Source organism: Babylonia areolata, chromosome 20 (genome assembly GCF_041734735.1).
Source record: "Babylonia areolata isolate BAREFJ2019XMU chromosome 20, ASM4173473v1, whole genome shotgun sequence".
Lineage (NCBI taxonomy): Eukaryota > Metazoa > Mollusca > Gastropoda > Neogastropoda > Buccinidae > Babylonia > Babylonia areolata.
The window spans coordinates 49,527,741-49,554,122 of record NC_134895.1 but is presented as its reverse complement, the minus strand read 5'-3'; the positions used below and the strand labels follow the sequence as shown (position 1 = coordinate 49,554,122).

The 26,382-nt window shown below is 42.8% G+C and overlaps 1 protein-coding gene across 5 annotated transcripts in view; it reads right to left on the bottom strand.

Annotated features, from left to right (window-relative positions):
- LOC143294688 (multifunctional protein CAD-like) overlaps positions 1–26,382 on the bottom strand; it is a 107,569-nt gene that overhangs the window by 80,588 nt on the left and 599 nt on the right. For all 5 annotated transcript variants that reach the window (XM_076606081.1, XM_076606083.1, XM_076606084.1 and 2 more), the window contains exons 2-12: positions 20,511–20,702; positions 16,103–16,372; positions 15,595–15,653; positions 13,380–13,463; positions 9,898–10,039; positions 7,892–8,063; positions 7,189–7,374; positions 6,042–6,143; positions 4,526–4,676; positions 2,576–2,707; positions 1,001–1,234 (exon numbers count right to left, since the gene is read on the bottom strand). In XM_076606081.1, coding sequence (XP_076462196.1) covers positions 1,001–1,234; positions 2,576–2,707; positions 4,526–4,676; positions 6,042–6,143; positions 7,189–7,374; positions 7,892–8,063; positions 9,898–10,039; positions 13,380–13,463; positions 15,595–15,653; positions 16,103–16,372; positions 20,511–20,613 — 1,635 coding nt within the window. In that variant the 5' untranslated portion in view covers positions 20,614–20,702. The remainder of the gene's footprint in view (positions 1–1,000; positions 1,235–2,575; positions 2,708–4,525; positions 4,677–6,041; positions 6,144–7,188; positions 7,375–7,891; positions 8,064–9,897; positions 10,040–13,379; positions 13,464–15,594; positions 15,654–16,102; positions 16,373–20,510; positions 20,703–26,382) is intronic.

Genomic DNA, 26,382 nt, shown 5'->3' with positions numbered 1-26,382 from the left:
GGGGGGGGGGAGAGACTTGGAATACCTGGTTAACTCACTCGGGACGACAAGTTTTCTCCCTTGCTTTTCCCCACAGACCGCCCATTTGTAAGGGTTTGGAAAAAAGTTACAAAAAATACAAAATACTGTGTAAGAAAATGAAACTTTCAGAAGTGGTTTATTACGTGGTGAGCTATTACATGTAAAAAAAAAAAAAAATCAAATTTCTCATCTTATTTTTACAGTTTTGCCATATGTAGAAAATACTGCCAATTTTTCACCCCGAATCACCATACCCATGCTCGCTTTCTGCATTAAATTCGCTTTCTTCTTCGTCACCATCCACCTCTTCAATGTCCGACCCTTCAGTTTGTAGCATTTCAAGTACTTCGGCAACCCTAAAACGTTGCCGTCACTGCCTTGTTCGCTTCACAACATTCTGAGAAGAGCCCGCTTTGCTAACAGGCTGGCACGCGAGCAGACGACCAGTCAGTGCCTTTGTCAGCGTGTGTGCGAGACGGGCCACACATCCCAGGCTGACCAATCATACTGTTCGATTGTGGAGTGACCCAGAATAGCGCACTCTGCTTGGCTAATCACAAAATCACGTGTACAGCGCATGATGGAATTTTACTTTCGGAGAATGCTATTCCATTCCTTCGTCCAAATCCGAATACGTTTTGTGTAGGAGTGCATGAGCATTCCTTCGTCCGGAGAGAGTTAAGTAAATGCGGAAAGACTTGGAATACCTGGTCAATTCAAAACATAAAGGAGACAGAGTGGAGAGAGAGACAGGAAGAGAGAGATAAAGAAAGAGAAAGACAACTGGAAAACACTTAACTGGCACATATAAATACACGCATACTCAAGCACACAAAAACAATTTCAGGGCATGGATGAACATCTGCACATATGTACGCACACAGTGTAAGCCATACACACTCACACACACACAAGCACACATCCAAAAGTACGGGAACGTCTACACACACAGAGAGAGGTTATTCTCCCTGCCCATTACCTGGTCCACAGAGAAGGCTGCCTCACTGGGGGCCACAGCCTCACCTATCTCCGCCATCTTGTCGGCAAAGATCTTGCGATCTTCTGTCCACTCGATGGACTTCACCTGCGTGCCCAACACCCGGACGTCGTAGTTCTCCAGAATGCCACTGTGTGTCAGCTCGATGCCACAGTTCAGAGCCGTCTGACCCCCAAAGGTCAGCAAAATGCCATCAGGTCGCTCACTTTCGATCACCTGTTGGGCAAGAAAGGCGTAAAATAATACTGTACTGTGAAGTCTGCAACTGAGCAACTGTTCTTTCCACAAACTTTTTTTTTTATACCATTTTACCATATTCTTCAAATGCTCACACACCAACTCCCTCTTTCTTCTCTCTCTCTTTCTCTCTCTGTCTCTCTGAAGTAAATATCCAAACAGTCTGTTTTTATAAACACACTCTGCTTGAAAAAAACTAAACATGTTCTTTAAATGGTGGTAAAATACATACATAAATGATATGTACATATGTATCTATATTCATAAATACATGTATCTATCTTTATCTACCTATACAGATAGCTCTGTATCAATCCTAGTATCTGCACACACACACATTTCCTTAATGTTTTGTTCTGCATACACTGTGGACTCTGTCTTGCTTTCACCACCATCACAACTGACAGCAACATTCTAGGTATGTACAAATCACCTGAGTGACGCATACAGTGGTCAATATTTCCTACAATCAAATCACCTGAGTGACGCATACAGTGGTCAACATTTCCTACAATCAAATCACCTGAGAGACATATTCAGTGGTCAACATTTCCTACAATCAAATCACCTGCGTGATGTGTTCAGTGGTCAACACTTCCGACAATCAAATCACCTGAGTGACGCATTCCATGGTCAATATTTCCTACAAATCACCTGAGTGAAGCATTCAGTGGTCAACTTTTCCTATATCACTTGAGACGCATTCAGTGGTAAAAATTTCTACAATCAAATCACCTGCATGACACATTCAGTGGTCAATATTTCATTCAATCAAATCACCTGCATGACGCATTCAGTGGTCAAAATTTCATTCAATCAAATCACCTGAGTGATGCATTCAGTGGTCAACATTTTCTTCCATGAAATCACCTACATGACGCATTCAGTGGTCAACATTTCATTCAATCAAATCACCTGAGTGACGCATTCAGTGGTCAACATTTCCTACAATCAAATCACCTGCGTGATGCATTCAGTGGTCAACATTTCCTACAATCAAATCACCTGCGTGACGTATTCAGTGGTCAACATTTCCTACGATCGAATCACCTGAGTGACGTATTCAGTGGTCAACATTTCCTACAATCAAATCACCTGAGTAACATATTCAGTGGTCAACATTTCCTACAATCAAATCACCTGAGTGACGTATTCAGTGGTCAACATTTCCTACAATCAAATCACCTGAGTGACGTATTCAGTGGTCAACATTTCCTACGATCAAATCACCTGAGTGACGTATTCAGTGGTCAACATTTCCTACGATCCAATCACCTGAGTGACGTATTCAGTGGTCAACATTTCCTACGATCCAATCACCTGAGTGACGTATTCCAGAGTGATGGGCAGGAAGTAGACCTTGTCGGCCAGTCCCCGGGAAGTCTGAACAGTGGCGATGTTGGGGTTGATCAGCACCGTCTGCACCTTCTCTTCCTGCAGAGCTTTGATTGCCTGAAACACACACACACTTTTTTTAATATAGTTATATATCTTCTGCAGAGTTCCAATGACCTAAAATACAAAAACTGTTTTTTATATAACATTCTATTTACCTTTTTATTTTATTATTAGCCTATTTATCCCATGCAGAGCTTTGATCGCCTGAAACACATCTTTTTAATCTAACTTTTTATTTTTCATTCATCTACTTATCTTCTGCAGAGCTCTGACTGCTTGAAACACACACAAAATTATTTATTTTAGAAGTTGCTTTTTGTTTAACGTATTTATCTCCTACAAAGCTTTGATCACCTGAAAAACACAAACATTTATCTTTTTTTCCCCATCTATTTATCTCCTGTAAAGCTTTGATGGCCTGAAACATACACATTTAAAAAAAAAACATTTTTAAAGAATCTATTTATCTCCAGCAGAGCTCTGATGACATGAAACATACACATATTTTTGATTTCTTTAAATATCTATTTTTCATTTATCTATTTTCTTCTGCAGAGCTTTGATGGTCTGAAGCACACACACACACACACTCTCTTTCATCTCACTTGTTGAGCTATTTCCTGCCTTTTTCATACTTTCTTGAAAACAACCTGCGCCTGGAGTGTACATATTTACCATCATACTGTTGATTTACACTTGGAAAATAAAGACCTGATCATGAGCTGCTTTGCTAAAATGTGAAAAATGGTCCTTTTAACATGACGCCTTGATGCACTGTCTAGTCGACTGGTCACCTGTGGTGGTGCACTGTCTAGTCAAGTAAGGTCACCTATGGCGGTGCACTGTCTAGTCAAGTAAGGTCACCTATGGCGGTGCACTGTCTTGTCAACTGAGGTCACCTATGGCGGTGCACTGTCTTGTCAACTGAGGTCACCTATGGCGGCGCACTGTCTAGTCGATTAAGGTCACCTATGGCAGTGCACTGTCTTGTCAACTGAGGTCACCTATGGCGGTGCACTGTCTAGTCGATTAAGGCCACCTATGGCGGTGCACTGTCTAGTCAACTGAGGTCACCTATGGTGGTGCACCGTCTAGTCGACTAAGGCCACCTATGGCGGTGCACTGTCTAGTCGATTAAGGCCACCTATGGTGGTGCATTGTCTAGTCGACTAAGGCCATCTATGGCGGTGCACTGTCTAGTCAAGTATGGTCACCTATGGCGGTGCATTGTTTAGTCGATGAAGGCCACCTATGGCGGTGCACTGTCTAGTCAACCGAGGTCACCTATGGCGGTGCACTGTCTAGTCAAGTAAGGTCACCTATGGCAGTGCACTTTGTAAACTGAGGTCACCTATGGTGGTGCACTGTCTAGTTGACTAAGGTAACCTAAGGCGGTGCACTGTCTAGTTGATTAAGGTCACCTATGGCGGTGCACTGTCTACTTGACTAAGGTAGCCTAAGGCAGTGCACTGACTACTTGACTAAGGTAACCTAAGGCGGTGCACTGTCTAGTCGATTAAGGTCACCTATGGCGGTGCACTGTCTACTTGACTAAGGTAGCCTAAGGCGGTGCACTGTCTACTTGACTAAGGTAGCCTAAGGCAGTGCACTGACTACTTGACTAAGGTAACCTAAGGCGGTGCACTGTCTAGTTGACTGAGGTAATCTAAGGCGGTGCACTATCTAGTCGATTAAGGTGCACTATCTAGTCGATTAAGGTCACCTATGGTGGCACACTGTCTGGTCAACTGAAGCCACCTAAGGCGTTACACTGTCCAGTCGACAAAGGCCGTCTATGGTGGCGCACTGTCTAGTCGCCTGGTGGTGAAAGAGTTAACTGTTTTTAAAATCCGGGTGGTGCCGTGCACTGACCTGTGACCCAGAGTAGTCAAACTCTCCAGCCTGACCAATGGACAGTCCCCCAGAGCCCAGGATCAGCACCTTCTTTGGGTGCAGGCGTGTCGGGGTGGACAGCACCCCCTCAGGCACCAGAGCTGCTGCAAGCCGCTCCTTCACTGTGGGGCTGTGGACACACATGCACACACACACGTCTCCATAGCTTTTTTTTTTTTTTTCCTAACTAACCATAGATGATTATCAACTGATCAAAAGTAGAGATAAATCATAATATATTGACCAGAAAGTGACTCAACCACCGTGTCAAGCTGTCACAACAAAGTGAATGAAATGTCAAGTTGTCACAACAGTTACTGAAATGTCAAGCTGTCACTGGAAAGTGACTGAAATGTCAAGCTGTCACAGGAAAGTGACTGAAATGTCAAGCTGTTGTTGGAAAGTGACTGAAATGTCAAGCTGTCACTGGAAAGTGACTGAAATGTCAAGCTGTCACAACAAAGTGACTGAAGCCCCCGTGTCCAGCTGTCCCTGGAAAATGACTAAGTGTCAAGCTGTTGTTGGAAAGTGACTGATGCCTCATGTAACCTGTCTCTGGAAAGTGACTGAAGCCCCATGTCAAGCTGTCTCTGGTAAGTGACTGAGCACCATGTCAAGCTGACTCTGGAAAGTGACTGAAGCCCCATGTCAAGCTGTCTCTGGAAAGTGACTGAAGCCCTTGTCAAACTGTCTCTGGAAAGTGACTGAAGCCCCATGTCAAGCTGTCTCTGTAAAGTGACTGAAGCCCCCTGTAACCTGTCTCTGGAAAGTGACTGAGCCCCATGTCAAGCTGACTCTGGAAAGTGACAGACGCCACATGTCAAGCTGTCTCTGGAAAGTGACTGAAGCCCCGTGTCAAGCTGACTCTGGAAAGTGACTGAAGCCCCGTGTCAAGCTGTCTCTGGAAAGTGACTGAAGCCCCATGTCAAGCTGACTCTGGAAAGTGACTGAAGCCCCGTGTCAAGCTGACTCTGGAAAGTGACTGATGCCTCATGTAACCTGTCTCTGGAAAGTGACTGAAGCCCCATGTCAAGCTGTCTCTGGTAAGTGACTGAGCACCATGTCAAGCTGACTCTGGAAAGTGACTGAAGCCCCGTGTCAAGCTGACTCTGGAAAGTGACTGAGCACCATGTCAAGCTGACTCTGAAAGGTGACTGAAACCCCATGTCAAGCTGACTCTGGAAAGTGACTGAAGGCCCATGTCAAGCTGACTCTGGAAAGTGACTGAAGCCCCGTGTCAAGCTGACTCTGGAAAGTGACTGAAGCCCTGTGTCAAGCTGACTCTGGAAAGTGACAGACACCCCATGTCAAGCTGTCTCTGGAAAGTGACTTAGTGTCAGGCTGGAGCTGGTCTGCAGCACTGTGTTGTGTTGTGTACCGTTGTGTGGAGCTGCACTGTGCAATGCTGAGCTGAGCTCTGCTGTGTGTTGGGCTGTGCTGTGCTGTGCTGTGCTGTGTGTTGTTGCACTATGCATTGCCTTTCAAGTTGACTCACCTGACATTGCCCTGTTTGCGTGCAGCCACCGTGTCCAGGAAGACATCAAACAGCATCTCCAGGTCCTTGGGACCCGCCATGTTTTCTGGGTGAAACTGCACACTGAGCACACCACACATACCTCCCTCAGCAACCCTCCACACATACTATCACTGTAAGCAACCCACCACCCACACTGTCACCTTCAGCAACCCTCCACACACACTATCACCCTCAGCAACCCTCCACTCACACTGTCACCCTCAGCAACCCTCCACACACACTGTCACCCTCAGCAACAACCCTCCACTCACACTGTCACCCTCAACGACCATCCACAAACTGTCACCCTCAGCAACCCTCCACACACTGTCACCCTCAGCAACCCTCCACACACACTGTCACCCTCAGCAATCCTCCACACACACTGTCACCCTCAGCAACCCTCCACTCACACAGTCACCCTCAACAACCCTCCACACACACTGTCACCCTCAGCAGCCCTCCACTGTCACCCTCAACAACCCTCCACACACACTGTCACTCTCAGCAACCCTCCACACACACTGTCACTCTCAGCACCCCTCCACACACACTGTCACTCTCAGTAACCCTCCACACACACTGTCACCCTCAGCAACCCTCCACACTGTCACCCTCAGCAACCCTCCACACACACTGTCACCCTCAGCAACCCTCCACACTGTCACCCTCAGCAACCCTCCACACACACTGTCACCCTCAGCAACCTTCCACACACACTGTCACCCTCAGCAACTCTCCACACTGTCACCCTCAGCAACCCTCCACACACTGTCACCCTCACCAACCCTCCACACACATTGTCACCCTCAGCAACCCTCCATACACACTGTCACCCTCAGCAACCCTCTATACACACTGTCACCCTCAGCAACCCTCCACACACATTGTCACCCTCAGCAACCCTCCACACACACTATCACCCTGACAAACAATCAGAGACCCTATTGCAAAGACTACATAAAGAAGATCTGAAGTCACAGCTGATGAATCAGAGACCCTGCAGCAAGGACAACCTAAACAAGGGCTTGAGTCATGGACAAAGAATCAGAGACCCTACAACAAGGACAACCTAAAGAGCTTGGAGTAATGGACAAAGAATCAGAGACCCTACACCAAGGAATACCTAAAGAAGGGTTTGGAGTCATGGATGATGCCCTCGTTGGTTTGGTCATTGGCATTGGTGAAGAGCGGGGTCCATCCTTCTGGCAGGGTGTCGGCATCCACAGCAAAGCCATGGTTCTGGGTGGTAATGAAGCAGTGAAGGCCGTCGTCGTACATGCACGGCTGGTTGTGACCGCGGTTGCCATACCTGTCCACACACACACACCAGCCATGTCAACCTGAATTTACCTGTCCACACACACACACCAGCCAATTTACCTGTCCGTGCACACATGCCAGTTTACCTGTTCATGCAATACATCTTTATTCATCCACTTGGAAATTAATTGTGCATCCACAGGCTCTTCACTCACCCAACACAGTATCTCAGCCCACAGCCGAGTCCAGTACACACACACACTCACAACATGATGAAGATTGGACCAAAAGATCAAAAAACTACATATTTAAAGCAAAATATATACAAACAAGTGACACACAATAGTGGATTCATTCCCAGACACACCCCTAATCACCCTCCCCTCCAAACGCACACACCCACACACACACATACAGTGCTTACAAAATAACATGTATAAGCAACATATTTTCAGAATAAGTTATGCTTCCATAAAAACACAATACATTGTCAAGCGTCAATAAAAAAAAGAAAAAGAAAAGAAAAAAGAATACACACCTGCATAGTGAAGTATGACAGCACTCACTTCATTTTGAAGGTTTTGGCCCCGATGGCCAGAGACAGCAGCTGGTGACCCAAGCAGATGCCGAACAGCGGCTTGCAGTCCTTTTGGCCCACCAGGTGGCGCACTGTTCGGATGGTGGCCTCGCACATTGTGGGGTCGCCGGGGCCGTTGCTCAAAAACACACCATCATACTCTGCACACACACACAGACACACACACACACAGTCTGTTACATCTTAAAAAAAAAAAAAGAAAGAAAAGTAAAAAAGAAATTAATACAGCTAAAAGCAGTGGGGAGGCGTTGTGACAGAAGTCAGGTCTTGGACTCCTAATCCAGTGTTCATGAGTGATCAGGATTCCAGGCATGGTGTTGTGCATGTTGCATTTTAGTTGGGTTGGTTTTTTTTTTTTTTTTTGGATGGGAGGGTGGGGGTTGGGGGGAGGGGGGGGGGGGGTTGCCCGGACTTTCTTCTTTCTTGGGTCGAACACCGTTTTATCTTGTATATATAAATTCATTATGTCAATTCAGAATAAATGGAAAAAAAAAATTTTAATTAAAAAATCGGAATACAGTGAACATTAACAATAACAGATGCAACTTGTATGTCATTACAGTCCATTACACAATCAACCAAAAACCGTGACAATAAATAATCAAAACCAATACCTGACATTCCATAACTATGTCATAGTAATCAATAGCATTTGTGGAATAAATCATCCATACAAAAAAGGCACACGATTTTATATAATTATTAATTTAGGGCATGTGAAAAAAAAAAAGACAAAAAAAAGACCCAAGACATTAATATGGAAGGAAGCCGTACAAATTACACAATTATGTGCACAAAACTTAATCAATCATAAAGACAGTCAGGTGGATGACCAGGCAGACACACAGACAGACAGACAGACACATACGGACAGACAGACATTCCTTCCCCCAACCCTTATCTAACAACCTCATCTTGCTCCTCCAAAATTCCAATGGTTCTTATCTTATTTCTGCTGCGAGGCTTTCTTCTTATTTTCTTTTATATATATATATATATATATTTTTTTTTTTTTTTTTTTTTTTTTACATAACGGATGGTGGCAACATTTATCTTGCCTTCTGTGGGTAGGCATATAAACATAAAATGATAAATGGATAAGACAGAGCATAGAGAGTGGCCCCAACCTTGATTTACATGTCATGTATAAAAAATATACGAACACTAATCCCCAGTTGGTCACTACTCTTTCGCCCGCTGGTTCAATTCTAGTATTACTGCGCTCCAGTACATCAAGTGAAGGAGTTGCTACGGGCACATCTATGTAGGAGAGGCCATTTGCAAGGATGTCCCAACAGCAAGCCACACAGTGGTCTCACAGCATCCCTGCACCTGGACAGGAGAGGCCATGAGAGACACATCTCTTTCCTTTAACTCAGTACGGCCAGTCCTCTTTTCTCCTCTACACAGACCCCTCGGATGTCCAGTGGGTGTCTGAATGACCCAACCTTTAGCCTCCGTCGTCAGAATTGTGGTATTCTTTGTCAACACTCACGTCTTCAGTATAAGAGCCTTCCGCTTGCAATATTTTGATGATGGTATTTGGGGTGAAATGCTGTTAACATCGTCTCTTTCGCTGTTGGTATGGAAAGAGTTAAAGTGTGTGACGTCCAGCCCAGACCTCACTGCTTTCGCTGAGTTTGCTATGTCTTGGTGTGCCCGGTGGTATAACTGGGTAGTCAGGCCGGGCTCATTAGCCATGGTATGGCAGCCAGTCTGGAGCAGGACAACTCTGACAACCACCCTGGGTAGATGGAGCTCGTCAGCCTTGACAGGCAACAGGTCTCAGAAAAGTATAATGTAACATCCACCAAGTGCCAATGAGTGCTGGACAGCCTTGACATGGGAAGACCCTGGGTTCATGCCTAGTGAATGATCCCAGGGAATAAGTTTAATACTTTCTTTAAAACAAGCTTTGTTAATACGTCTGGGAAACTCTCCCCACTATCACCAAACCTACACACAGATACTAACCCAGACCGTCCAGAGAATGATCCCAGGGAACAACAGTGACGGTGGCCCCGCGGTCACACAGACAGCGGATCTGGTTATACTTCATGCCGCAGTCAATGGCCACGATACGCAGCTTACCCCCAGCGTTGTACACAGCTGGGGCCTGAAACAACACACATTGAACACAGCTGGGGCCTGAAACAACACACACTGAACACCACTGGGGCCTGAAACAACACACACTGAATACCGCTGGGGCCTGAAACAACACACTGAACACCACTGGAGCCAGAAACAACACACACTGAACACCACTGGGGCCTGAAACAACACACACTGAACACAGCTGGGGCCTGAAACAACACACATTGAACACAGCTGGGGCCTGAAACAACACACATTGAATACCGCTGGGGCCTGAAACAACACACATTGAACACCACTGGGGCCTGAAACAACACACATTAAACACAGCTGGGGCCTGAAACAACACACATTGAACACCACTGGGACCTGAAACAACACACACTGAATACCGCTGGGGCCTGAAACAACACACATTGAACATCACTGGAGCCTGAAAAAACACACATTGAACACAGCTGGGGCCTGAAACAACACACACTGAACACCACTGGGACCTGAAACAACACACACTGAATACCACTGGGGCCTGAAACAACACATTCAACACTGCTGGGGCCTGAAACAACACACACTGAACACCACTGGGGCCTGAAACAACACACACTGAACACAGCTGGGGCCTGAAACAACACACATTGAACACCACTGGGGCCTGAAACAACCATTGAACACAGCTGGGGCCTGAAACAATACATTGAACACAGCTGGGGCCTGAAACAACACACATTGAACACCACTGGGACCTGAAACAACACACACTGAATACCGCTGGGGCCTGAAACAACACATATTGAACACCACTGGAGCCTGAAACAACACACATTGAACACCACTGGGGCCTGAAACAACACACTGAACACAGCTGGGGCCTGAAACAACACACACTGAACACAGCTGGGGCCTGAAACAACACACACTGAACACCACTGGAGCCTGAAACAACACACACTGAACACCACTGGGGCCTGAAACAACCACTGAACACATCTGGGGCCTGAAACAATACACTGAATACAGCTGGGGCCTGAAACAACACATTGAACACCACTGGGGCCTGAAACAACACACTGAACACAGCTGGGGCCTGAAACAACACACACTGAACACCGCTGGGGCCTGAAACAACACACACTGAACACCGCTGGGGCCTGAAACAACACACTGAACACCACTGGGGCCTGAAACAACACACTCTGAACACAGCTGAGGCCTGAAACAACACACATTGAACACCACTGGGGGGCCTCAAACACACATTGAACACAAACAACAGTAACTAGCGACACCTTACAACATTACCTAGTAAAGCTAACAACACTAATAAGCAACCCTAACACCACTACCTATGAACACTAACACCACAAATAACAACAGTAACACGTGCCACTAACAAACAACACTATCTAACAAAACTAACAACATTAACACCACTAACAAACTACCCTAACAAATCTACCTCACACCACTCACAATTAATGACACTTACACATGCCATTAACCCCTAGGCTGCCTGCATGACGAGATAACTCGTCATGGCAAGCATGTATGCTTCGCTGCCACAATGACGAGATAACTCATCATCGAAATATTCTGACTTTTCCCTGCTTTGCATTCAGTTCGTTGACAAAAATGCTGGTAGCTTTAGCTTGGGGAATTTTTCTGGATTCTATTCATAGCTAGAAACACCATCTGCGTCATAAGGCAGTCCTTTATTTGAACGTTTTGGTTGGGTTACTGGCCGCAGTCTTTGCCTGGCTCCTCTCCTCGCTCGCTCAACAAAATGTCGGACTGACTCCGTGCTCAAGACATGCGCTCGTGGCGAACTAAATCAACCAAGATTACTTTCTTTAGCTGATGCTCAGAAAGAACTGGAGCATAAATTCGAAGGAGAAGACAGTGGTGAACATTTATTGGACGATTTGATAGAAAATAAAGGGAGCAATCAAGAGAGTGGCCAAGATACAACTATCAGTGAGTGATGCAGGCTGTTCAACTCTAGCAGACGACAGGTCACTGAATTTTTAGCAGGGCACCGTATGAGCTATTTTCTTGGCACTCAGCCAACGCGGTCTTATGAAGTGACGGTGTGAGATGGGTGAAGAGGAGGGGGGTGGAGACTGAGGGGGCGTGGCCTCACATCCATATTATCACTTGCAGAAGTCACAATACATCTATTTCTTTTTCAGTTTTTTTTTATATTGTGGTTGTTCTAGTATGATTTTGTGTGTGCAGATATCCATTTGTCCAGAAAATGATATTTTTGTGCAAATTACCAGACTAATGTTTGTAATGAACAAGTTGAAAATGTGACAAAAAACCCCCCACTGATTTCAAAACAACAGCATGTCACTTAAAATGCATAAAATGGGAAAACATCATGTGTTTTGTATTCTTTATTCATTTCCCTTTCAGAAAATATATACTTTTATGGGTCTTTCTCCAATAACAAAGAGCACAGAATTTTTTGAAAATTTATACCCGTTTTTTGTGAAAAAACCCTGGCAAATAGATTTCACTTAAATCTTATTTTCCTGGCAGCGAAAGGGTTAACTAACAACAGTAACACCACAAATAGCACTAACAAACAATTCTAACACCACAACCTAACAACATTAACTCCAACACCACTAACAATACTGACATACGCCACTTACAAACAACACTAACACCACCAGCTAACAACAAACAACCCTCACACCACTAGCTAACAACACTAGCACTGCTGTCTAACAATGCTAACACTTGCCTCTAACACCGACAGCACTAACAAAACAATCCTATCACCACTACCTCACAATACACACCGCTAAGTAACAACACTGACACAATCCACTGACTAACATCACTGACAAACAACCCTATCACCACAACCAAACAACACTTACAGTGTTTACATCACTAACAACACTGACATGCTGCTATCCAACAACACAAACACCACTACCAAACAACCCTAACACCACCATCTAACAACCCTAACACCACTACCAAACAACCCTAACACATGCCACTAACCGACAACACTGACAAACATCAACAACACTAACACCACTAACAGCACTAACAACACTAACACTTGCCACTGACAACACTAACACACACCACTAACCAACAACACTAACAAGCAACATCAACAACACTAACACCACAAACACATGTATGCCACTGACAACACTAACACACACCACTAACCAACAACACTAACAAACAACATCAACAACACTAAACACAAACTAGCAGCACTGACAACACTAACACATGTCACTGACAACACTGTCAAACAACGCTAACACCACTACCTAAATCAGCACGGACTGACAACACTAACAAGGCTAACTAACACCACACCACCGTACCTTGAGGGACACCTCAGCCACCAGGTTCATGGAGTTGGGATCGTCCATGGGGATGGACGACACCTGGTCCCCTTCCACCACCAGCTGGCAACAGTCATCATAATATACATCATCACATCACCATCATAACAACAGGGGGTGTGCAGCCCACTTCCTTGGTGGAATTTTTGTCATGCAGAAGTAGGCCATGGCTTCTCTGAGTTTGCACTGCCTTTGTTCGGACAACTTTTCGGCAGAGTTTATAAATGGATCAGTTTGAATATGTAATGGCAGATATATGACAAGGAAGATGCTCAAAGTAAACACAGGAGACTAAAACAAATAATGGGTGTAATTTCAAAATGAAATATACCTTGTAAACTTGCAAAAAATAGTCACCGAAAATGTTCAAAATCGTTTTGTCAAACATTGATTTCCACAACATACTTTAAGCCTTTTGGTGACCTGGAGAAAAAGGGAATAGAGCTCCATAAGCGCATGCGCATGCCGTTCTCACTAAAAATAACAAGGGAACCTCCATGAAAATCAGAAGAAAATGGGTCTGCACACCCTAATAACAACAAAAATACTATCACTACTATTAACATTTACAACAGCTCTGTTCAGTTCAGCTGTTCAAGGAGGCGTCACTGTGTTTGGACAAATCCATACACTCTACACAACATCTACAAAGAAGATGCCTGACCAGCAGTGTAACCAAAACGCTTAGTCAGGCCTTCAGCCAAAATCATTAAAAAAAATAATAATAATAACAAGGTAAATAAAAATATCAAATAATGTAAAAAATTGATATGAAAAATTAATGAATGACTAAAAGAAAAGAAAAGAAATGAAAAATGACAATATGTATTATGATTATAATGATAATAAATAAACAAATAAAAGTAAACACACACACACATTCCTGGGATCGCAAATCCCACAACACACACACACATACTGTGACACATGGTGTATTCATACACATAAACAACAAAAACAATAATACGTATAACAGCAATAATAATAACAATAATACTGTTATAACAGCAATAGCAGTGACACTGACAATATTGAACAAAATGCATAAATGTGTGTATGAGAAAAAAGCAGACACCAATTACAGCTTTGATGCCTACAACTTTCAGGGATGTGAAAGCGACTTGAACAAATGAGTTCACTTGTTTCTTTATCAGGAGTATGACCAATGTCTAAAAAAGTAATCTCCCAAAACCACATGCTAGTGTTTTAAAAAAAACAAACAGCAACACATGCCCCATTGTACAAGTTCAGAAAGGTGCAGCCTGCCTGGCATGATCATCTACTTGCTCCAGGCAGTCAGGCAACTGTTAAATTTGAAATGTTGAGGCCTCTTACAGCCAATAAAATGTTTAGAGCAGTTTTTGGAGTTTTGTGTGTGTGTGTGTTGTTTTATGTGTTTCACACACTAAGCAGGGACATATTCTGCATGTTTTGTCATCTGAGGCATTTGATGCATCTGAGTTTTAACAAACACCACTGTCTGAAAAATTCTGTTAAGAAAAGCTTCACGGTCTTGAGATCACTTTTTTTTCTCTCCACAATTTGGATATGATCAAGTTCAGCCACCTTTCCCCTTTTCATACAGCCAACGGTGTCATCACACCACATGCGAAAGACTTCACCACTGACACTGACTTTTTTCTTCTTTGCTGCCCCATCATCTGCACCATTTCAGTGGCATCACTCCCACGCCACTCATTCCAAGTCCCTTCTTACACAGCCACACCCGGGTTCATCCGTCACAGTCCCAGCATCGGAAATCTGCAGGGAACCACTGATGACATTGACTTTTTGTATGAAGTCACCAACGTGACAATTGCCCAATCCGTTGGTAAGTTTCATTCCGTCAGACCCAGCCACATTTGTAGCGACTTCCTTCATCAATCCAGTCTTTAGATAATTTTATTTTTTATCTGAGATCCACTATGCTGAGCATTCACAAGAATCTGGATGGGACAAAATTGGCCAGTCAGAGCAAAGCTTACAAAAGCCAGCCTAAGAATGTACTACGCCTATTTCTCTCGATTCACCCAAGTGTGTGGCAGTCATGCCCAACCGACAGGCTCGTTGTTTGTTCGTTTTGTTTTTAAAATAAAATGGAAAAGTGCATTTCTGTGTTTCTGAGTGGCTTTCACATCCCTGAACTGTTGAAGGTGATGTACAGTACTAAATATCTCTTCTGCAACCCACTCACCTTTCCAAGCATTGTTCCGCTCTCCCTGATTTTCTTGGTCAGAGCTCTGGTGTCCACCCCTGCAAAACAGACACACACCAATGTCAACCTCATGCACTCCCAACAGTAAATTCTGGTCTGTACCTGGGAATCGAACCTGTGGATACTTACTTCCTAGTCAGGCATATCAGCACAAGGCCACCGCTCCATGCTAAGCAGCCACTCTCACGCCTACCTACCCACCCACCCATCCACGCCAGCAATCAGCCGACGTACCATAAATGCTCCCCCAACCCTCCCACCAGTACCCCCCAAACCCCCCCAATACATAAATGCCTCGCCCCCCCACCCCCCACACCAAACACACAGAGATCTGGCGACCTATCATGAAAAATGACCACACTACTACCCCCACACACCAGCTACCCCACCCCCCCACTCACACGAGTACTATAAATGCGCCTCCCCCCCCAACCCTCTCCCACTCCCAGACACACACACACACACACACACAGATCAGGTGACGTACCATAAATGCCAGGCACACGGTTCTCCTCCAGCCACTGGGACAGGGACTTGACGGCGTTCCAGTGACTGAATTTCTCAGTCACATCTACCACCACCAGGGCAGCCGCATGAATCGTGTTGGACTCGAACCACCGCTTCAACCCATACTTGTCCAATTCATCCCCAGAGACGCCGTAGTTTCCAATCAGGGGGTAGGTGAGCACCAAGATCTGTCGGCGGTACGACGGATCGGTCAGGGACTCGGGGTAGCCCACCATTCCCGTCTGAAAGACTGCAAACCAAACTCAATAACACTAAATAGTTCCAAGGGAAATCAGTGTTAAATAACAAACAATAAATAAGCACAGCCACCAGAGAGCTTGTCACCAAGGAACACCTTCTCAATGGTCCTCGGATCCAAGGACCCTGCCCTGTAGAAATATCCAGGTTCACTCTTTCAAGACAGAGCAAAAGAGGCCAAGCTTCTGGATGCCTGGATGAAAAGAAGTACCTTTTTTCAAAACGAAAATTTCTGAGTAACAGTATACATTGCATTTGTCATCAAACAGGCTTTTTTTGGGGTATACTTTAATGTATATTTTGGGACCTGTTCTGCATTTGAGCATTCTGGGATTTCCAGGATGAAAAGCAAAAAGCAGTACTTGTAGCCCACTGGTTTAAACCCACATAGAGTGGTGATACCCTGTGTGTGGGGGTGAATAGGGTGGGAGGCTTTGGAGGATAGTGGCTGGGGGGACAGGAGTCAGTAGAGTGTGTGCATGTGTGCCTGCACACGCACAAATGCATGTATGTGTGTATGAGTGCATGCACGAATGTGTCAACATCAAGAAATGACACATCAAGTATAAATCTGACTTGGTTTTTGTTTTTGTTTTTTATGGCTGATGTTCCTTGTTCATTCTTTAACTCTTCTATAGCTAAGTTTCTGACTGAAAAACACTCCCTAGCATCAAATATTTTAGACTCAAAATCCCAGTCCGAACAACAAAGTGGACTTGTTCGCTTCAAACTCGGTCAAGGGGTAAGGTACATGGTCAGTTTCTTGCAGCTATTGCATGGGGAAGGTTGGCTGCAGACATCAAGCTTTCCCAAGCACCCCACCTCACCCCTCCCCATCCCTCTCACCTGTCTGCCCCCTCTCAGCTTGAACCCAACAGCTTCCCTTTTCTCCCCTCCTTCCAGAACTTCACATGAATTTTTTTTCCTCCCCCAAAAATAGCTTGCACATTCCTCTTCAATCTAAACTTTCTCTGGGGTGGGGTCGGAAGGGAGGCAACTTTTTTTTTTTTCCAGTTGTCTGGTTTAGCATAAATGAAAGAATCAAATGTGTAACAGCAGTAGAACTAGTAGTACCAGTGGGGGAGAGGGAAGGGTAGTTAACATACATGTAAACCCTCGTGTGTGTGTGTGTGTGTGTGTGTGTGTGTGTGTGTGTGAGACAGACAGAGAGACAGACAGAGAAAGAAGAGGAGGTAAGGAATGGATTATAAGCTAAATGTTAGGAAAAAGATCAAGCTAACAACATAAACAATACAACAAATGTCATACTAAACTGTGCAGCTAAGTTGACATCTTAAATTTGTTAAACACATGTATTTCAACAAATTTCAAGAGAAGTATGAGACATATTTAAATTCTAGCATTTAAATATTTTGTGTCTTGTTTTACACACATATATTTATCTTGTGTGTGTGTGTGTGTGTGTGTGTGAGAGAGAGAGTGTGTATGCATGTGTGTGTGTATGTGTGTGTCTGTGTGTATGCATGTGTGTGTGTGTGTGTGTGTGTGTGTGTGCTCTTTCAATTGCAGACCCTGCATACAAAGCCAATGCTGTATCTTCCATACACAGTCGATACCGGATCCTCCATGCATATCATTACACCTTGTTGTGACCTGGCGCCCTCCAAGGGCTGGCTGCTCCCAGGACTCTATATCAATGCCCCTCACAACTGTCTATTAGTGTTATGAGATCACTTTAAAAAAGTTACCTACTTCCTCTTTCTGCCACTAAAATTACACAGCCCAGCACAGCAAATCCGTTTTCTCTTGTGTCTTGAGCCTAGTGTCAAGTGTAGCAGAATGTTTCAAAGAAGGAAAATATATTGTCTACTTCTAGGCCTAGAGAAGTACTCGCTGTGCTTCGAGTCGGAGTCTTTGGTTCTTAAGATATTATATAACAAGGAAACAATATCAGAATATGTTTCCTTTCTTTCTTTCTTCTTTTCTTTCTGATTGTAAAGTACTACCACTGTGCAGCATTCATTGCAATTAATTTTTCATTCTATCATGATCTGAAAATATCAACTTGTACATATTACATTGTCTTGTCAGAATCTTATAATAAAAACTTGTAGTTGTACACACTGCAGTGTGACTTGTTAGAATCTCATGGACTTGTACACATTGCATCGTGTTTTCTCAGAATCTTATGATCCTGTACGCACTGCATTTATCTTGTGAGAATTAAAAACTTGTAGTTGTGCACAATGCACTGTCTTGTCAGAATATTCGCGCCCTTCAAAGTAGTGGCCTGTCTGAACACTTGCACTGAACAGTGGGAAATTGGTTAAAAACTAGCATTTACTTTATTTTCTAAATATCAATAATAAGTTGTATTTACTTTATCTGCATAACATTCATATCAAAGTATGTGAAACATTTGGTTCACTAGTAAATTTCAGTTTAACTACAAAAAGAAAAAAAGTCTGTTCTTTTTTGTCAAATGACCTACATGTGGTCACCCATTCACCCCCCACCTCCACCCCCATCATGACAACAACAGGATGATATTAAAGTATGACAACAGGCCTAGCTGTCTCAACCCCCCACCCCCATCATGACAACATCAGGATGATATTAAAGTATGACAACAGGCCTAGCTGTCTCAACCCCATCACCCCCCACCCACCCCCATCATGACAACATCAGGATGATATTAAAGTATGACAACAGGCCGAGCTGCCTCAACCCCTGCAGCCAACTTATACTCAATGGACGGTTCCAAACTGCATCTTGGGTATGTATAATTCTGTTTAAGATAAAAACACTCACCAAAAAGAGTTAGAAATTAAAAAAACCCAACTGCATTAGAATTCTGTCATCACTGTGACCAGTCTGCCAGACATGGGACCGGCATCATGAAACTGACCCTGTCATGTCATGTCATTTGACTAATAAACCAGAATTGTCAACTATCATCATGAAACTGACCCTGTCATGTTATGTCATTTGACTAATAAACCAGAATTGTCAACTATCATCATGAAACTGACCCTGTCATGTCATGTCATTTGACTAATAAACCAGAATTGTCAACTATCATCATGAAACTGACCCTGTCATGTCGTGTCATTTGACTGATATAAACCAGAGTTGTCAACTATCATCATGAAACTGACCCTGTCATATCATGTCATTTGACTAATAAACCAGAACTGTCAACTATCATCATGAAACTGACCCTGTCATATCATGTCATTTGACTAATAAACCAGACTTGTCAACTATTATCATGAAACTGACCCTGTCATGTCATGTCGTTTGACTAATAAACCAGAATTGTCAACTATCATCATGAAACTGACCCTGTCATGTTGTGTCATTTGACCAATAAACCAGAACTGTCAACCAACACCATGAAACTGACTCTGTCATGTCATGTCATTTGACTGATAAACCAGAGTTGTCAACTATCATCATGAAACTGACCCTGTCATATCATGTCATTTGACTAATAAACCAGAACTGTCAACTATCATCATGAAACTGACCCTGTCATATCATGTCATTTGACTAATAAACCAGACTTGTCAACTATCATGAAACTGACCCTGTCATGTCGTGTCATGTGGCTAATAAACCAGAACTGTCAACTATCATCATGAAACTGACCCTGTCACATTATGTCATTTGACTAATAAACCAGACTTGTCAACTATCATGAAACTGACCATGTTATGTCATGTGATTAATAAACCAGAACTGTCACAAATACAAAGAAACTGACCCTGTCAGTATCACTGTCATGTCAAGTGACCAATAAACCATAATTGTCAACGACAGCTTGAAACTGACCATGTTAATCGTTATGTCATGTCATGTGACTAATTAACCAGAACTGTCACAAAGAAACTGACCCTGTCAGTATCACTGTCATGTCAAGTGACCAATAAACCAGAACTGTCACCAACACCATGAAACTGACCCTGTCATGTCATGTGACCAATAAACCAGAATTGTCAACCAACATCATGAAACTACTGAAAATGAACCTGTCACTGTCAAGTCACCCTGAGGCACACGACAAGCAATGAAGCATACGTAGATCTATCCACTCATTTGTTCACAATATCGTGTGGCATGTGACACTACTACTAGTCAACTGAAACAATGCTAAGTCACCCACTCACCCACTTCACCAGACGCGCTGCGCTCACAGCCAAATGCCAGCCCTTCAAAGCTGCTGCCATCTTCCAGGTACAATGTCATTTTCTTTCCCGCCATTTCGCTCATGGCGCGACGTCAATGACACTTCTGAGGCGTGTAGTTTGGGTTAGGATGTCAGGTAGCAACGAATTCACCCTTGGTGTTTCCAATCTCACCTGAAAATACAACAACTAGTTATAATTCTATCTATATTGCTAACAAACAACTGAATAATGACTGGTGTTAGCTAGATTCAATTTACAGGAGTAACTGTTTCAAACATCCTAGATTTTTACACCCACTGCAGGTGTGGGTATCACTCAGGCCTGGCTGGTACAGCAGAAACAAGATGTGAAGTGGAGAGTAGAGTACAGACTTGTCACTGCCAGTCTCAAACCTAAAAGGACACACCCAGAGCATTCTGGCACAAAAGAAAACAACTAGTAAGTTGGGGTCCAGGTGGGGCTCATGGGCAGAGCCCTGTTAGGGGAGGTGGTGGGGGAACCAAGGGGGGCATGCCCCCCTGAACCTGAACCAGAATTATGGTTTAAAAGGCATTTGGAAGGCTCTCCAGTAATCAAAAATATATAATTTCATCTTAAAAAAAGAAAAGAAAAAAAAGAAGTAGCAGTAGTTAACAAGGTGCATGGTGAATCACTGAATTTTGGTTCAATCTATTATTTGACACACACAAATCCTCTGTGTGTGTGTGTGTGTGTGTGTGTGTATGCATGTGTGGGTGGGTGTGTATGCATGTGTGTGTATATTTATGTGTTCAATTGAACTCTGTGTGTGTGTGTGTGTGTTTAAGAGAGAGAGAGAAAGAGAGAGAGAGAGAGTGTGTGTGTGGTTTCAATTCAACTCCATGTGTGTATACAAGAGAGAGAGAGAGCGAGAAAGGGGAGAGAGAGACAGGCAGAGTGGGGAGGTGGGAGGAAACAGCGGAAGTTTGTATGTGTGCATGTATGTGGATTCCTTTCAGTACAACGCTGTGTGTTACTTCAGTCTGCCAGAAATCAACATTTACCTTTACATATCGTTCTGGACATGTACCAGTCTGTGACTGTTCCTATTTCGTTGTATGGTGCAGAAATATGGGATTAAAAAAATGTTGATATACTTGAAAAATTATAACTGAACTTTTTGAAACGCTTGTTCAAACTGAACAGGAATACCATGACCCAAATTATTTGTGGAGAAACTGGTATTTATCCAATTAGTGTGTTAGTGAAAATGAGATTGGTTCAATTTTGGACCAACTGAGTGATACCAAACACAGAAAAATATTAAAGGAAAATTTATTTCATACTGATTTATATTGAAATGGTATTTATTCTTCAAAATGGATGAGTAATAGCAGACAAATTTTTAATAGAAACAGGGTATGACTGTGTTTGGGATGCTCAATTCTTCTTAGAGAGGGAATCTTTCAGCAAGAATGTCAACACTGCTTTGAGAGGTTTCAAAATCTATGGAGACATGCTCTAAAAGCGATTAATATATATATTTTTTAATCAAAATTTCAAAAGTGGATTTGGTAGATATGTAAGTCAAATGCCTGGTAATTAGTTTATTAACTTCTTGAAATTTTGAAGTAATAAGCACAAACTGGAAATAGAAACAGGAAGACACAAAGACATACCATGAGAGTTATGGCTTTGTAAGGTTTGTAACATGTCTGTGATTGAGGACAAGTTCCATTTTATAATGGAATGTCCCAATTATGATCAGTTGCAAAATAGGTATGTTCCAAAAAAATATCTGTCTCCAAAATCGGTTTTTGATTTTTGTAATATGCTCAAAGGAGGCAAAAAAGTCATTTTTGCTGTAAGATGATTCAATTTGCAAATGTTTGCCTATTTACACTTTTGGAGTTAACAGACATTTGTGTTTTCTCAACTTTTATGTGACATTGTTGTGTATTTGAAAATGTTTGCTCTGGGCATGAAAACATTATTTTGTAGTAATCCTCCATACTTGAAAAGAAGTGAAACTAGAGAATAATTAAAACTTAAAACTCTCTCTCTCTGTGTGTGTGTGTGTGTGTGTGTGTGTGTGTGTGTGTGTGTGTGTGTGTGGTTTCAATTCAACTCTATACATGTATACAAGAGAGTGAGAGAGGAGAGACAGACAGGCAGACAGACTGAAAGAGAAAAAAAGAGAGAGGGAGGAAAGAGTGGAAGTTTATATGCATGCATATATATATATATGTGTGCACTGCTTTCAATACAACTGTGTGTGTGTGCGCGCGCGTGCGAGCGTGCATGCGTGTGTGTTGTTGAGTCCACATGAAAGAATTATATTCCATTAGAGCATTGAAATAAAAGTTATGTGAATGTACACAATGTACACTGTATGTGTGTGTTCTCAATACAACTCTGTGTGTGTGTGTGTGTGTGTGTGTGTGTGTGTGTGTGTGTGTGTGTGTGTGTTCAATACAACTGTGTGTGTATGCCAGAAAGAGAGACAGGTGGACAGAGAAAGGGAGATATAGACAGAAAGAGAAAGGGAGATATAGACAGAAAGAGAATGGGGATATAGACAGAAAGAGAAACAGATATCATATGATATATAGACAGAAAGAGAAACACAGACAGAAAGACACACAAAGAGATGAGAGAGAAAGAGGCCTGGAAGGTGGGAGGATAGAGTGCAAGTTTGTATGTGTGCATGCACAATGCTTTAAATACAAAGTTATCTGTGTGTGTGTGTGGGGGGGGGGGGGGGGGGGGGAGGTAGGGGGAGGGGGAGGGAGATAGAGCGGAGAGTGTGTGCATGTGTGTGCAGGCATGTGTATTGTTTTCCGGGCCAAGTAAAGTGTGTGAATGCGTGTGTGTGCGCGTGCGTGCGCATTCAATTCAGCTCTATGAATGTGCGTGTGTACCTTTGGTAACTCTGCCAGCTACAGATCCCAAATCGAAAATAAACTGACACTCGCCATGAACTGCTGTGCCATCATCGGCTGACCAAATTTCACAAAAAAAGCACTGACGTAAATCACCACAGTTGTTTCAATCGCCACAAAAATAATACCTGTGCATAAACCAATTGGCAAATCTTTGTAGCTTTTGCTGTATGAGCAAAGGCTCAAGCAGATGTACCCACGACCCTAGGGGCTTGACAGGGATGGAGATCGCGCGCACCGGCGCTGATATGTATGGGCGAGTGCGCGCCCGTTTGTGAGAGAGAGAGAGAGAGAGAGAGTGTGTGTGTGTGTGTGTGTGATTTTCAAAGTGCCATCAACCCCGTGCCATGCAGGGATCTCCGCCCGTCATGATCGGCATATTGACTCGGAAAACCAAGGTGATTTAATCGTCCGTTTAGAAACCTGTGACCCAGATTTTGGCGCTTAGACATCCAGGGTCACTCTCCTCTCAAAGCCTTCTTACCACGGGCTATACAAAGCCTCTTCACCACGGGGTATACAAACGACGCTTTCAACCGTACTACCGCCGGTTTTCATTTCTGACCAGTCAAACGAGAGTGAACGTGCCATCGGTTTCTTTCCCTCAGAAAACGGACGCTATGTTTTCGATGCAAATCGAAAAACGCCGGGGTGGCAATATCCACATTTCTTCCCCTCAAATTCCCCGTTTATAACTGAAACCGAAAAAAAACTTGAAAACTGATTCATAACATTGTAATATATCCTCTACATTTCTTTCCATCCACTCTTTGTTTGTCTTCACGTCTCTTGACAGGGGAAGAAATGTTGAATATTCATTACAATGTTAAACAAATTTAAATTAAATTTAACAATTTAAACAAATTTACGATAGTTCAGTCTCAACGAAACTGAGACGGAACAAAGGTGAAGAAATGTGGATATTGCCAAACGGGTTTTCCGTGCCTGGACGGAAGAGTTGCAGCCATACCATTATTCTCATCTGTCATCACCAAAAATGTACACACAACAGAATTCAGTTCAGTTGTTAAGGTTGAACTAAGTTCCGCGAACTTCCAGAACTTTTCCACTCCACTTCTGTACCTCTTGGCTTTACACTACAGTCTGGCATGTTTAAGTCAGTCTTCAAATGTTTGCAGAATTTTTCTAGCACGTTTCCCTTGACCTTCATTTTCTCAATCAACTTTACTGCAAGTGTTTGTCAGGATTTACAGGCTGGCATGTTTAGGTCAGTCTTCAAATGTGGGCAGATTTTTTTTCTAGCACTGGTTTCCCTGACTTTCATTTTCTCCATCTACTTTATTCAAAATGTTTGTCAAATATTAATAACATGTTTTCAAAGATACTCTGCAGAACTCCAAAGCAAACATCAGAAATAATGTTTTCCCATGAATAGTAAAATGTCTGTGATTCATGCACTTTAGATGCTTTGCTCCCCCACCCCCTTTCTTGGTATTTTTTGTCTGTTTTTACCTTCTTAAGTTGTGGACAATAAAGCAAAATCACTTTTAAGAAATCTAAAATGGATGTTTGTCACTAAGATTTTGCAGCCCAACCATCCATTTGCTGTTCAAGTCCAAACCATGATTCTTATTAAGTACAGACTTTGCAAAATAACTACATACATAGTACATATCATGCTGTACCATTCAATTCCTGTCAGGTATAAAATTTGATTGTCCGGTAACAGTTTTCTTGCATTCAAAGAAAAAACCCCTCAAATTCTTTCAGCAACAAGCTATGGTAATGTCATCATCTGACCAGATTCTTAGCTGTACTGAAGTGAAGCCAACACATAAAAAAAACAACACCACACACACAACACACACACACGTACTCACATATATATGTATATATACTTTTTTTTTCCATATATACATATTTTTTCCATATATATATATATATATATATATATATACATTCATTTATTTATCTAAGTATTTACTTGAACCACTGAAACTCCTACAAACTGTCAGAAGTTGTCGTCACAACACTTTCAGTAAACTCCTTTTAGTTTTATTCCTAAATCAACATTTTTTCAGTCAGCCACAGCTTGAACAATTTAAATTATTGATGAAAAAGCAAAGACAGTGAATGCCAAGCTAATGAAGATAATCACATCTATCATTCTATGGCAATAATCACAACTGAAAGCCAACATAGTTTTGGCAACAGTTTTGATCCTGAAGACTGTTAGTGTTTTTATAGTCAGTGATCAATGCATGCACACACACACACACACACAGGGAATAAATGAATTCTTGTATAATCTGTAACGTGTACATTTGGAATCCACATGTTGGCTTTTACTAGCTATAGATTCATGCACACACCTTTATTATATCCTGACAAAGAATAATTTAAAGCAGGAATAGCAAAACTACCACCACAAAATGAACAACAGCATGCTCTCGAAAGAACAAAAGTATGGGGAAAAAATCATGAGACAGAGAAAGAGAGAGAGAGTTTCCATGTTTCACGTTTTCAGTTTCAAAGTTGTCTGGTAAAATTAAAAGTACTACAATAAGTACTTGCAGTAGCAGACATTTCATTCCTCACTCTCTGTGGATACACACTGATGAGCACAGTGACTTAAGAGAGAGAAGAGAAAACTTCTGGTTAAATTAAAAGTACTACAATAAGTACTTGCAGTAGCAGACATTTCGTTCCTCACTCTCTGTGGATACATACTGATGAGCACAGTGACTTAAGAGGGAGAAGAGAAAACCATCAGTGTCTATCAGTCTGTTCCTCTATCAATTTTCTATTATAATTTTGTTTAAACTGTTTCCAGTATTTAACAATTTGGGATTTCTATTCATTCTAATGTTCTCCATGAAGAAAGCCCTTGGTCTGTCTGATTCATGATCTGCATATATATGTACATCATTATCAGTTTCAAATATTTTGATTGCTATTACTTACAGATGCTGTAATTTTAGAAGATCTAA